The following is a 13,909-nucleotide window of genomic DNA, read 5'->3' as shown; positions in this document are numbered from 1 at the left end:
TTTATGGATAAAATTTATGAATAAATAGCCCAGCTTTCTTATCCCTCTGTTGGGCTAATTCTAAGGTGTGTATTCTATGTACTGTATAGGGTAGAGAGGTAGGGTATAGACTGGGAAGTTTTGTGAAGGCAGCAGAGGTAGATAAAAGTGTCATCTGAGTCTTGAAGAAATAAACCAGATTTTTTATGAGTGGGAGTTTTAAGCCATGCTAAATTGGTATGCAGATAGCATTCTTTAACTCTAAAATGAACACCTGACTATAGGAGTAGTAGAGAAAGTAGTTTAAATGGGCTGGCTTTTGAGCCAGCTATCATTTACTAGCTGTTTTGCCATAGACAAGTTACTTAATCTCCCTGAGCCTTTATTATTTATTTAGTTATTTATTTTTCAAAGATTTTAAGTAATGTCTACACCCAATGTGGGGCTCAAACTCACAACCCCAAGATCAAGAGTTGCATGCTCCATCAATGGAGCCAGCCAGGTGCCCTGAGCCTTACTTTACTTATCTATAAAATGTATTTACTTTTTAAGGAGATTATGAGGACTAGATGAGTGACGAAGTATAAAGCACTTGGAATAATCCGCGGGGTATCTGTGGTCTCAATAAATTTAAGATTATTTTTATTATGAAAGAGTAAGGTGTTTTTTTTTTCTTTCTTTCTACTCCACTGTAATGGTTTAATAAATTTTTTTTTTTTTTTTTTGACAGAGAGAGAGGAACACAAACAGGGGGAGCAACAGAGGGAGAAGCAGGCTCCCTGCTGAGCAGGGAGCCCGATGCGGGGCTCGATCCCAGGGCCCTGGGATCATGACCTGAGCTGAAGGCAGATGCTTAATGACTGAGCCACACAGGTGCCCAATAAACTTTTTGTTTTAAGAGCTAGAAAAGTACAGGGGATGGCAAGCAAGTGCCTAGAAACTTCACGGTGTCTATAGTTGTCTGGCTTTTCTATATACTTGTGTAGTGACAACTGGGGAGATTTGTCAATACAAATATATTCTCTTTGGACTCATTATTGCCTCCTTTGGTAATCTTGGCCACTTCTGTGGCTTCAGTTACCATATATATTTTGACAACACCCAATATATAATTCTTTCACTCACTGAACTTCAGATTTGTGTGTCTAACTGCTTAGTAGTTATCTCCTGGCATCTCCAACTCAACAGACCCAAAGCTGAACTCATTATCACGCAGGCAGACTTTTTCCACTCATAAGCTCAATCTCAGATATGAAGTGAGGCCTAGGTTTGATTCAGTTGACTCATTGTCTGGGCTGGTCCTTATTTTCCCAAAAATCCATTATAAATTAGAAAGGAGGTCTTTACAAAATAGAGAAGAGCCATTCTTCAGTCAAGGATAAACAAAAAGCCTTGCTTCCTATCTGGAATATTCAATAAACTTCAAGAGATTACCTACTTAAAATTGCATTAAATTAAAATTGCGTTAAATTAAAATTAGTCCACCTAGCCTCCAAAGCCAGGAACTTGAGGGTCATCTTAGATTTCTCCAGTTCCTTTGCTATCTCATTACCCACAGTCTTGTTTAATAATGATTAACTTTGCTTTCATATTTTTAATCTATTACAAACCTTCAAATACATGTTGAGTTTCTCTTTCCTTCCTTTACCTTCTCAGCTTCAGGTGTTCATTCAAATGCTTCCAAGCCAATCTTTTGACCTTTGGCTTTGGCTCAAGTCCCTCCCCCACATGGTTGGCTTATAACTTAATTGGAATGCAAATCTGATCAAGTTTCTACCCTTGACCAACTGGCTTGAATGATTCCTCATGGCCTGCAGTATACGTTAAAGGCCCTATGTGACCTTGTCCTCATCATTCCAGCTGCCTTTACAGCCTCTGTTGACTTCACACTTTGTTTCAGTAATACTGAACTATTTTATGTATTTTCCCTTTCAGGTCATACTGTTTGATGACTTGGTAATTTTGCTTGTGCCTGTAGTGATCTCCACATAATTCCCACTCATCCTTCAAGGATAATCTCAGCTAGCATCTCCCTAGAAAGCCCTCCCTGACTCATTGAGTCCAGGCTAGGTGACAGCTCCCTGGGCTCCCATGGGTCCCTGGTACACACCTCACCCGGTTATTTCTTGCACTGCACTGACAAGACGTACTCCCTCCCACCAACTGGGTGGCAAATGTCTCAAAGTTAGGGCTTTTCTGTCTTGTATGCCTAGCACTAGACTCAAATCATCCACAATAACTATTTAGTGAATGAGGTTGTGGAAAATGTGTGCTGAAGATGTTCAAGCAGAGATGGAGCAGAGGTTCTCAACACTGGCTGCATGTAGGAAACATCTAGAGACCTTTTAAAAATCCGCATACCAATGACCCACACCAGTTTATTTAAATCGGAAGCTCTGGGAGGGAGGCCCCGGCATTTAGACATCAAAACTCGTATGATAACGTGCAGGTGAGGCTGGCAACCAGTTGGTTAGATGATCACTGGACAAGGATTTGGAGAATGGAACTCTTGATGCTTAAGGCACTTTTCATTTATGAAATTCTGTGAGATGATTGCTGGAATTATGCTTAATATTGGCTAATTTCCTCAAAAATATCCCCCATACATTATACAGGTTGGCTTGTTTCGCTTTGTACGCAGGTAACTTAGTTGGCCAGCTAGGCACCAAACGGTGAGTCATTCCAGGGAATTAATGTTCTTGAAAGAGCACTCATCACAAATGCCCATGTATTTGTTTAAAATAATGTAAAAAAAAAAAAAAAAGCAAAGGGAGGAAGAGGAGGAGTGGGTTTTAGATGCTTTGTGCATTCATGTAATGATATTAGAGAAAGAAGTTTCTAAACACTTCCTGGTTCTTTTGAAATGCCAGATCTATAATCTTCCAACTTGTTCTTGTCTTTTTCTTGTTTGTGGTGATGATGATGCTTGGCAGTGGATTTTCTTTCTTTTATAATATCTGTGTCTACTGTGAAAGAGAGGCTGTGCCACATGTTGATTTTAGAAGTTTTCAAATTATCAGGACTTGGAATAAGTTCTACATGGAATAAGAAAGGCCGGTTTAGGACATTAGTATCTGTGGGAGGACTAAACTACTCTAGTTTGTACTTTTCCATTAAGAGTGCTTTCTAGGAAAAGAAATAAGTTTTGAAGATCAACACAAAAACAGGAAAAAAGGGGAAGGAACTTCTTTCCAAATGATCATCTAAGCTTTAGGAGAAAAATACCCTAGAGTCTTGCAGTCTCAAAACTAATATTCAAACTCTCAATCTCTTTGCTTAAAAAAGTTTAATAAGCTGTAAAATAAATACACTTCCATTAAATATTAAATAAATTATTTACAACTTGAAAAAATACTTTTTATCTCCATGCATCTTTATGTACAGAAATAAGACTTAGCATAAAAAGCAACAATTGAACTTTTAAAACCATCAGAACAAAAAGGTTCTGTTTTCTTATGATCCACCGAAAAGAGGAACCAACTCATCACTCATGGTTCTGACCTGGCAGTGACTCCAATCCGATATCCTGGTCAAAAGGAAAATAAAAATATTAGAGATGAAGCTCAGTTTCAATATAGCTTTAAGAAAACATTAAAAAAAAATCAGGAATCAGAATTTCTGTCAATTTAGAATGTCTTCTGAAAAATGCTAAAAGCTTTTCAGAGACAAACTACCACTTCGACCTGAGTCTCTCTTTCACACCTTCTTTGGTTTTACTTAGGTGGAGGACTGCCTATGCTGAAATCTGTTTGGTTCAATTCCACTTAATAAGAAACAACAACACTCATGGGAAGTAGTTTTCCTAACCAAATCTATGCAGTGGACATAATTAAAAAGAAAGATTAAATGGCTCAGTGTATTTGTGATATACAGTTAATTTAGGATAATTAGTACCAAGGGCATAATAATAGTAGCTACCAGCTAATGGCAGCCACGGTGTGCCAACGCAGCATATTCTTTTTCCAAAAATCATCTCAGATCTACTTTGAGAAATCTCAGTTGCACTAAATAACCAAAAATCTATCTTTCTTCATGTTGGTGGTCTTAGCTTCAGCACATTAAGCCAATACTATAATAAATGTTGATGCAATAAGTACTGAGCACAGCATTGCATCAATAATTATCCATTTCAGGAGTTATTGAGCTAATTCTGTAATAGGCTCAGAATGTAATACCTGGACTTAACCAATGCTAAATGGAGTGTTTCTCCAAGCATCTGTGGTGTCCTATAAAAAGGGAAACACTGGATTTAGTAGATTTAGGGTTTGGCTTAGGAATGTGCATATTTAACCAGCATCTCAAGTAATTCTTAAACCCAGTGAAGGCAGAGAACCAATGACTTAAGGATGGGACATCTTTTCTGAATGTCTAAGGAAATGGAGTTCCTTCTTCTGACCAACTTTAAATGTGTCCTTGATCTCCTTGTCTACTTTTCCTCTGGAAGTTTGCTTCAGCCAATGTTCATAGTGTATGCATAATTGAGAACACTTACTTTCTTCACTTGAGATAACAGATGCTATATTTTTCAAAATTATAAGATATCATCTACAGTTATCTTTTAAAACTCAAACCTGTATGGGACGCCTGGGTGGCTTAGTCTGTTAAGCATCTGCCTTCGGCTCCAGTCATGGTCCCAGGGTCCTGGGATGGAGCATCACATCAGGCTCCCTGCTCAGCTGGGAGTCTGCTTCTCCCTCTCCCTCTGCCCCTCCCCCTGCTTGTGCTCTCTCTCTCTGAAATAAACAAATAAAATCCTTAAAAAAAAAACTCAAACCTGTAATATTATCTTCAGTTACGCTATGGCATGTGCATTTCCATTTTCTTGCCGAAGTTTCTTTCGTTCTTCAGCTTCTCCTTCATATTTCCTGAAGTATCGTTTTCGAAGCCTTCAGACAACAAGATATTCTATGGTCATCAAAGTTCTATTCATCTCTATATTGATTGGGGTTTTCATGAGCACAGGGAATTCCTTTTTGTGAGACCTTATAGGCCATTACACTGTATTCTATACCAAGCCAAAACTTAAACCCAGCTATAAAATATTACCACCATTCTTTTTAAGGGGATGTTCATGGTGACTTTGTATAAACATATTCCCAGAGTACTGAGATTTAAATAGACACCCCTTGAGACACAAACTTTCAGAAGGCATGGAACACATTCATATGTGTGGTTTTTTTTTGTTTTTTTGTTTTTAGTTGACACACAATGTTACATTAGTTTCAGGTGTATAATATAGTGATTCCATAAGTCTATACATTATGCTCTGCTCACCACAAGTGTAGCTACCATCTGTCACCATACAACACTATTACAATACCATTACTACAGTCCCTATGCTGTGCCTTTTAATCCCATGACTCATTCATTCCATAACTGGAAGCCTGTATCTCCCACTCCCCTTCCCCCATTTTGCCCATCCTCCTACCCCCTCCCCTCTGACAACCATCATTTTGTTCTGTGTATTTATGGGTCTTTTTCTGCTTTTTGTTTGTTTGTTTATTCATTTGTTTTGTTTTTCAGATTCCACATGTAAGTGAAACCATACGGTATATGTCTTTCTTTGTCTGACTAATTTCCCTTAGCATAATACCCTCTAGGTCCATTCATGTTGTTGCAAATGGCAAGACCTCATTCTTTCTTTTTTTCCTCAACACTTAGCACAGGTGCCATGTACAGTTGGAGGAAGAAGATGGTATAGTTTTACCACAGAAGGACTTTACACTTGTACCAACTAATTTAAGTGATCAGAATTTTTTCACACAAGCTTACAAAACAAGTTGGGTTTTATTTCTATATATAATAATACTTTCTTTTAGTTTTATTCATTGTTACTTTCTAGTAAAACTCAGTCATTTAAAAATGTCTTCGTGTTATACAAGAAATTCTATTTTTAACAGGTCTTTAATCCATCCACCAAACATTACTCCTAAAATCATAAGAACTTTGTCATGATGTTTGGGGAAAAAATTCAGTTATGAAAAAACAGCAAAATGTGGCTTAGGCTACTGTTTGCTCTGTGTCAAACACAAGAATATGGTAGAAAAGGAGAAAAGTCACTGTTTAGTTTTAAGAGTGCCAACATGACAAAAAGTTTTTCCACGCTTTTCTGAAGGATTATTAAATATTTCACCCTGAATGATCCCAAGTTTGAATAATTATTTCAAAACATCTTCCTTAACTGGCTATTTTTTTCCTTCTATCCTTCTATGTCGAGCAATCATGATTTGTCTGAGGGTATTTTTCCTAAATATATTTGCATATCTGGCTTGAGGTATTAACAGATCAACATAATTTCCAGGGTGTGCAAAACAAATTTAAACCACGCATTAAACTCTATGTGCATCATAAAACATTTTTTTTTTTAATGTCTTTTTATCATTATCTGATCTGCATTTAAAATAATAGTAAACAATGGCAGAAGATAACCCCTTGTTTCCTGAATGGCAGGAGTGGTAGATCATGCACACAATCTAGTTGTTAAAGTAATTTACCAAGACCTAAAATTAGAATAATGAGTCTATTGCTTTTCCCAAGCTCTAGTAGCACATGAGTCATTACAGAGCCATTCACACCCTCCCCCAACTTCCTTAATTCACTGACTTCTGTTTGACAGACAATGCCATTTTGACATACTCACCAGTGCCTACTACCAGGAACAGTCTACTTCTAACATTCATTGGTCATGAAGTGAAGTGTGGTGATCTGTTATTGTGAACACAGGGCAGATATTGCAGGAGCAGAACAGTAATAGAATTGTCCCTGCTTCCTACGCCATGCCATATGGAGGAAAATTTTTTTTTTTTAAGTAACTGAGTTCCCATATTACTTTTGACAATTACAAAATAGGCATAAGCTCTATGTAAATCAGTACCATGCTATGACATCTAACTTAGAATTTTGCATTTTACTAGGAGCAGAGGATAGATCTTTTCCTGGCTCCTGGTTTGAAGCTCTTTGTGATGTTTTTTAGTGCCAAAGCAGAGTCTCTGACAACCTACTATGAACCAGGCCTTAATTAGCTTCTGGGAGGCCTCCTCACGCTTAAAGATATTCAGAGTCTATACCAACACTCTGGGATTTGCGTATAGCCATGAGTGGAAATATGACATGAAATAAAACCATCAATTTTTACGTTCAAAAAATGTCTAGGGTGTTTGAAAAATGGCCTTACATATTAAATTTCGATGGTGGCCAAAGTAATATAAGTTTTGACCAAATTCTGTGATCTTTGTCAATGAAGTGTAAAGATATAACCAAAGGTCACGTGCCACTGACAGAATAATTCATCTAAAAGATGATATAGGACATTGGGATGGAAATACTGAAAAAACAAATCAACCCGGCATTAGTGTAGTCGGAAAGTGGAAGTTACGCCATACTCACTGGATCGTAATAACAACAGCAATCGCCGTGAAGCTCACTGCAGACACGAAGGCAGCGATGGCGGCTAAAGCGATTTTCGATAAATCACTGTCAACCACACTGTGAGTCTTCATGGACTTTTCCCCACACCGTTCACCAAAGTAATCCTGATGACACCTGTAAACAACCCACATTCAAAAATTATAATAATAACTGAAAACATTCCATATATTTTAGGTTTACTTTCCAGGTCATCAATAGGCATTTCATTGTAACACTCAAAAAAAGAAAAGAAAAATCATGCCATCTATTTATATTTCAAAATCATGAGACAGGATGCATTCAAGCCAAAGATCTATTAGTATAAGAACAAGTTGAGATAAGTTTGGGTGTGATATTCCAAGAAGACACACCTTTTCATTCTTTGTGCTCCTTTTCATGACCAACTGATGAGTTCAGTGACTTGTTATGCAGCTAATACATTCCACTATCATTTAATGTGCTAGTGGCTTGTGGGGGGATGGAGGATTATGTGTAGAGTACCTTTAGGTCCTTTTTATTTATACCAAGGGTCAGCAAACTATAGACCCTGGGTCAATTCTAGGCATTTGCTAGGTTTTTTGCAGTGTGCAAGCCAAGGATGGTTTTTACATTTTTTAAATGGTTACATTTTAATTGGTTCTGTAAGTACATACATAATCTTGACCAAAGAAGCCTAAATTATTTTCCAGCTGGTCCTTTAAGAAAAAGGTTACAAACCCTTGGTTTATACATGGGAAGAATAAATGGCTTTCTGCATCTAGGAGTTTCAGACATGGTGTTTTAAATACAGATTTCTATATAATTTAGGAAAACTTACTTGCATGTTACGGCTTCCAGGCGCTCTCTATATTTGCATTCTCCATGAATACAGAAATTTTGGAATTCTGCATCACATGGATTTTTCTTCTTTCTGTTTCTTCTATTTTTTCCACTTTTACCTCCTTTTTTCTTTCTTTTGGGCTTATCTGAAGTCTTTTCACTCTCTGTTCTGTTTTTCATGGGTTTAACTACCTGTTCAACTAAAAAAAAAATAAGATTTATTGACAATAGTCTCTCTTCATCTTGAATATCATTTTGGAGACCTGAGAGAAAGAAGTCCTAGCAGTGAGAGCTCATGGGGACAATGACCATATTTTTCTCATTATTTAACACAATTCATATGTAATAATTGGTTAAAGAGAATATCTGTATGGTGTGGCACTTAACCATCTGAGCCTCCTTGTTATTTTATTAGCTTAGAAACCTATTTTGAATTTAATTGTACCAGTATTATTATTATTGATAATAGTATTTACTTGTCTAAAAAAATCCATGAAATATCTTACGTATTTCTTGAATTTCTTATTCATGCCAAGTTCTTGGTAATGAGCATTAATTTGATTAAACCCAGGTCACAGTTGAATGTATTGCGATCCAGCTGATATGGAGGATGACACCGGAGTTGAATGAAGACAAGTAACATGTCCAAGGACACGCAGCTAGAAAATGACAGTGCTGGGGTGCCAAAGCCTGTCATTCCCCCGCTATCCTATGTTTTCTCTTGGATAAGTCAATGCTACTGATTAAACTGGGACTTTAGTATATTTGTTGATTTTATTTACTCATCTCGGTCTTGTGCTCAGTACCATAATTGGGCATTACTGTGTATTACTTGAGAGTGGGAAAAAACTGAGAATTACACATTAGAATTAATCAATTTTCTCCAACTCCCAGATGACAATGGGTTATAATTAATTCCATGGGGCTCATTTCTGTGGTCAATCTGTCTGAAAAATAGGAATCCAGAAATATTTGTACTTGATGCTTCAGAGACTCACTCATCTTAACTCTAGAGCTACAGAAACGTTGGTTCAGTGTTATAGCTATGCAGGGTATAGTATGCCCACATGCTAAATAAAGGAAGGAGTTTTCATGTTGGAGCTGTGCATTTTGTTATACTAATACCTGAGCAGGCTTCTCTAAGCAAGTATTTAGCAAACAGAGCCCAGTGCAAAGAGGAAAATACCATAATGTCATAATACCATTAGTCATAATGGTCCCCCATAATGGTCCATTAAATAGAAAACATTAGAAACACAGGGAAGGGTATCAAAGATAGAACCCTGTGATTAAGGAAGCAACAAATAAATATTATGAGTATTTTAGCAGGTTATTATAACATTAATAATAGTCAAAGTAGGAGCAATGTTTAACCAGTTATACAATTTTTATATTGAAACTTTGATGATAAATAAGTACCGCAAGTTAGAATGAGTCCTCTAATAGAAACATTTTAAATGAATATTACTGCACATTATCAGATATATTACAAATTGTAGACAGAGACAAATCGTCGCTATGCTGAAGCGCTGCAACACACATAGACCCCGTGGGCGCCACAGCCTTTCCAAGGAGTTCAACTTTCACTATTTCACAATGCGCTAGTCAGTTTCACTGCTAACAACTTATTTGGCCTTTTGAAATGTTAACAACTTGAAACCTTTTTGAGAGAGCAGTTTCTAATCTTCTCTCCAAAAATAAGAAGTATAAATGGACCTCTTCCCCACCTTACATTAAAGCACAAGTTACTAAGCAAGGAGTAAAGTGGAGGGCTCCCTGAAGCTTTTCCCACCTGCCGCTTAACCCAGTCACTGTCCCTGTGGTATCACCTGCTGTCCCTTCACCAGGTCTGCGAGCCAGACAGAGGGAGAGGAGTCAGGAAAACTAAGGTCAGGAGAGAAGGGGCATTAAGTCCTGCCTCCACAGTGAATGTTCCTAGGATATTTAGAGCAGATTTACTGATGACCGCATCTGCCCTGAAACTCCAAAGTAATATGAGGGTAATGAACAATACTTACCTCTTACTTTGGTACTCCTCATTTTAAACAAATTTAAGCTTTTTTTTTTTTTTAAGGATCAGATAACAGCAAGAGAGAACAAAACTATGGGTCACTCTTATTTAACTAACACATGGGATTGGGGGTTAAATCATGGGATTTTAGCTATTTGAAATCCATGCATACTTGTCCTTTTTTAATATTTCCAGAAGGTTGTATTATTATTGTTGCTGCTGCTGCTGTCGTTGTTGTTGTTTTAGAATCACCAGTTTCTCAACACCTGGTACTTAAAGGCTAAAGTCCAACTGCTCCCTTCCCATTACTTTCTGTTCCCTTATTTGTATTAAAATGCAGGTATTTGGGGAAGAACGGTGGTGGGGAATGGATACAAGAGCTGAGGACTGGCTGATGTCTACGCCTGTCTCTCAGCAAGGCGGTCATGTGGTCCCGTGGGAAAGAGCATAGGATGTGGAATCAAACACTGGAGTTCTCATGCTGGCTCAACTGCTTGCTGGCTGTGGAACCTGGGGCAAAACGACCTTGCGCTTCAGTTATCACATCTGTAAAATACCCACGGGGTATGCAACAGACATACACACAAGAAAACCACTCCAAGATCCAGGGAATGGCTTTGTTCATGCAAACACACATCTTACAGGCTATGTTTTTGCCTTCTCCACTCACCTCGGACTGAATCATCTACGATATAGCCAGATATTTGTGGTTCGTTATCATACTCTTCTGCATAGTCATAGTCGATCCCCGAGGACAGTTCCCTACTAGAAGGCATTTCACTCACGGGGGAAATCTCACTTCCTGAGGACATCCCACTTCTTGGGGTAACCTCCAATCCATCAGCGCCATGGTCCCCAGAAAATGGTTCCCCTTTCCCAGAGTAGGTGTCGTTGACATCCAATCCAGCAGCATAATGGGCTGTGGGAGAAAGAACACCGGAAGAAAAGAAAAGGTAAAGCAGAGTGCCTTTCTCACCAGTCAGCTGTGTTCAGGAGAAATGTTTATCTTCTGATATCAAAGCAGTTATTGCACATGTGCTATTGTTTGGGATTGAGTCACTTATGAAAGCATCTTCACATTTTGCCAACAAGCAAACTCAGCAGTTCCAATTTACAGAGCTTCTTTCATCCAGGTTTTCTTTTCCACAGATGGTCTACACTCCTTTTCACATCAAATAACACTGCCAGATCGGCACGTTAATCTAATTACTTAACAGGTAATTTATATTGTCTGTATATTCCCATCACTTCACATACCAGAGGCATTTGTGTTTGCTAGAATGTCCCATTTGGAGGGACAGGCCCTGGATATAAATATCAGACTTTCTTAACACGTGTTCACATTTTGAAAAAGATTACATGTATGAATGTAAAACAATATAAATGATATTCAATAATAATGACTCTTATGGTCACTATTTCATTATCCTTGTTCCTACATAGGGACAAAACCGGGGACCGGGTGAGATTTGGGGCCTAAAGTTTCACGCCCCTGCTTTATCTTGTAGGTCTCGCTAAAACAGCATCAGGGTGGTGCCTTCGCTTCTCCCTGGAACGCTGTGAGGCCCTCTAGGAAGGTCAAGATAAAATCACTAGACAGAGGAGACGGAGAATTTAGGCGAGAGGCAGCGCTCTGGGTCCAGGACTTAACTGCCCCATGATCTGCGGAAGTCCCTTCACCGCCCTGGACTCGGTTTCTTTATCTGTAAAAGGAAGGATTTGGATCCCAGGATCTCTGAGGTCTCCTGCAGCTGGACTAGAGTAAAAGTTCGGAGATCTCCGGCACCCTCCTCCTGGCCTGGAACGTCAGAGACACCTGCCCGCTTTTCTCCTCCTCCCCGGTAGTAAGCTACGTGGACGCCTCCCTCGGGAAGGCCTCTGCCCCGCGCGGGAGGAGCGCCGGCAGGCGGCTCAGGTCCGGGATGTCCTCACCTGAGCCGAGGAGCAGGAGCGACAGCACCACGGGCGCCGGCGGCAGCAGCGGGGCTCTCATTGGTCCCTCGGCGCGGCGGCGTCGCGGTCTCTGCGGCAACTCGGCCGGGAGTTGCAGCTGGAAAAGGAGGTGATGGAGGAGAGAGGGGACAAGGGGCAGTGTGCGGCAGTGCTCGCTGCCCGGCCGGGCTCGGGCGCTGGAGGAGCGCCTAGAGCTCGCCTCGGGATCTCTCCGTTCCGACTCGCGCGGCAGGCCCAAGGTGTGCGAACATTCCGGAGGCGCGGCGCGCACCTGCCGCTTTATAGGCCGGGCGGGGACCCAGGCAATGCCCGTGACGTCACGGTCGCCGCTGTGGGTGGAGGCGGGCGGCCGCCGGGGGAGAGGTTACTACCCCAAAACCACACGCGGATGGCAGGCGCCCCACCTCCCCGGAGCGTGGAGAGCCACTGGGAGGGAATGGGAATTAAACCCTAGCTGCAAGCTGAAAACACACCCGCTCCGTATTCGAAAGTGGGAGTACAGTTCGAGAGCTAGTACCCGACAGTCAAAAGTCCCACTTTTTCGAACCATCTGAAAAACCTCCGTATATACTCTGGTTGATCCGAATACTACCAGTTACAGGGGTTAATTAGAAAAGTTCCATATTAAGATGTAAAAAGTACTTTAAGACCAAGAGTGACTTAACAATGAATGAGAGCCCGACGTCTTTAACAAGGATAATGAAGTTCGTCAAATGACAAGAGAGAGCGCCTCCTAATGAGGAGCTGCTTTATTTATGATGGGGCCTTATCTCAACCAAGAGGGCTTTTCTACCCACTCCTGGAAAGTGGCCAGAATTTCAAAGCACCTCCCCTCCCATTTATTTGTGTTCCAGCGTCCTCATCAAAATTCGGATTTACTGACCACTGTATTGTTGCTAAACTATACACAAAAATAATACCTGCACCATCTCACTCAGTAACCTTGCTGGTTAAATATCATTTCCCCTATACTACAAGGAGGACTTGACATAGCTGGTCATGGCAGAAGCCAGATGGATTTAAATTCAAGTTCATCTGACTCTAAAACCTCTCTCCATTCTGATAAAGGAATTTAGCCTAACCTGATCTCTGAAAAGAGAGCTTCTGGGTAGAACAATACTTGATCCTAAGGAATAACCTCTACTGGGCAGTTTTGACATTTAAATGAAGGTGGTGCCCAACCCTGTGCAACTCAAATCCCAAGATAAAATGGTTAGCTTTGAGGGCCCAGTTAGAATCTGGTAGAGCAATTCATCCAGACAAAGAAGATAAAATGAAGAGGGAGGGAGCTGCTCAATTCGACTCACTTTGATGTAGACACAACTCCAGGACTGGATTTTTCTTGACTTGAAGAGAAAAAAAGCATTGTTCTCTTTCTGTAACTGGTTCCTTGTCCTGAAGATACATATCTCTTCCTGGATTCTTCCAGCAAAACAGCCTTTTTAGGAATGTGGATCACAGTGCATCTATCCTAATTCTGGGAAACTTTTTAAAAACTACTTACTTTTTAATGGCATATGGAGGTGAGTAGGCTAAATAATACCATACATTTAGTAGGATGAAATAAACAGTCATGACTCATGCCTTCTCTCCTATTCAACATTTGTCGAGAGTATATTTGTGTGATCCACTTGTTTTATTTTTTATGCAGGGGTGGGGGCAGTAAAGAGAGAAAATAAATGATGACTGATCCCGGCTCTCCAGGAGCTCCGTGTGGCGTGGGTCAGATACATAGAAAAG

At 39.9% G+C, this 13,909-nt stretch overlaps 1 protein-coding gene across 1 annotated transcript; it reads right to left on the bottom strand.

Moving 5' to 3' along the window:
• Positions 1-3,246: 3,246 nt before the first annotated feature.
• AREG (amphiregulin) lies at positions 3,247-12,463 on the bottom strand. Its single transcript, XM_078068191.1, has 6 exons — positions 12,149-12,463; positions 10,887-11,135; positions 8,204-8,405; positions 7,366-7,521; positions 4,754-4,865; positions 3,247-3,505 (listed from the first exon to the last, which is right to left on the bottom strand). The coding sequence occupies exons 1-5, from the start codon at positions 12,207-12,209 to the stop codon at positions 4,772-4,774; spliced, it is 762 nt and encodes a 253-aa protein (XP_077924317.1). The 5' UTR covers positions 12,210-12,463; the 3' UTR covers positions 3,247-3,505; positions 4,754-4,771.
• Positions 12,464-13,909: the final 1,446 nt, after the last annotated feature.

This window comes from Halichoerus grypus, chromosome 3, assembly GCF_964656455.1.
Source record: "Halichoerus grypus chromosome 3, mHalGry1.hap1.1, whole genome shotgun sequence".
Taxonomy (NCBI): domain Eukaryota; kingdom Metazoa; phylum Chordata; class Mammalia; order Carnivora; family Phocidae; genus Halichoerus; species Halichoerus grypus.
The sequence above is the reverse complement of the archived record's forward strand: the minus strand, read 5'-3'. Positions and strand labels throughout refer to the sequence as shown.

Excerpts from the sequence above, each read along its gene's own strand:
- AREG (XM_078068191.1), bottom strand. The coding sequence starts at position 12,209 with ATGAGAGCCCCGCTGCTGCCGCCGGCGCCCGTGGTGCTGTCGCTCCTG. Across the intron at positions 8,406-10,886 it reads CGTAGATGATTCAGTCCGAG|TTGAACAGGTAGTTAAACCC; the intron begins GTGAGTGGAGAA and ends TTTTTTTTTTAG. Across the intron at positions 4,866-7,365 it reads GCTGTTGTTATTACGATCCA|GCTTCGAAAACGATACTTCA; the intron begins GTGAGTATGGCG and ends TGTTGTCTGAAG.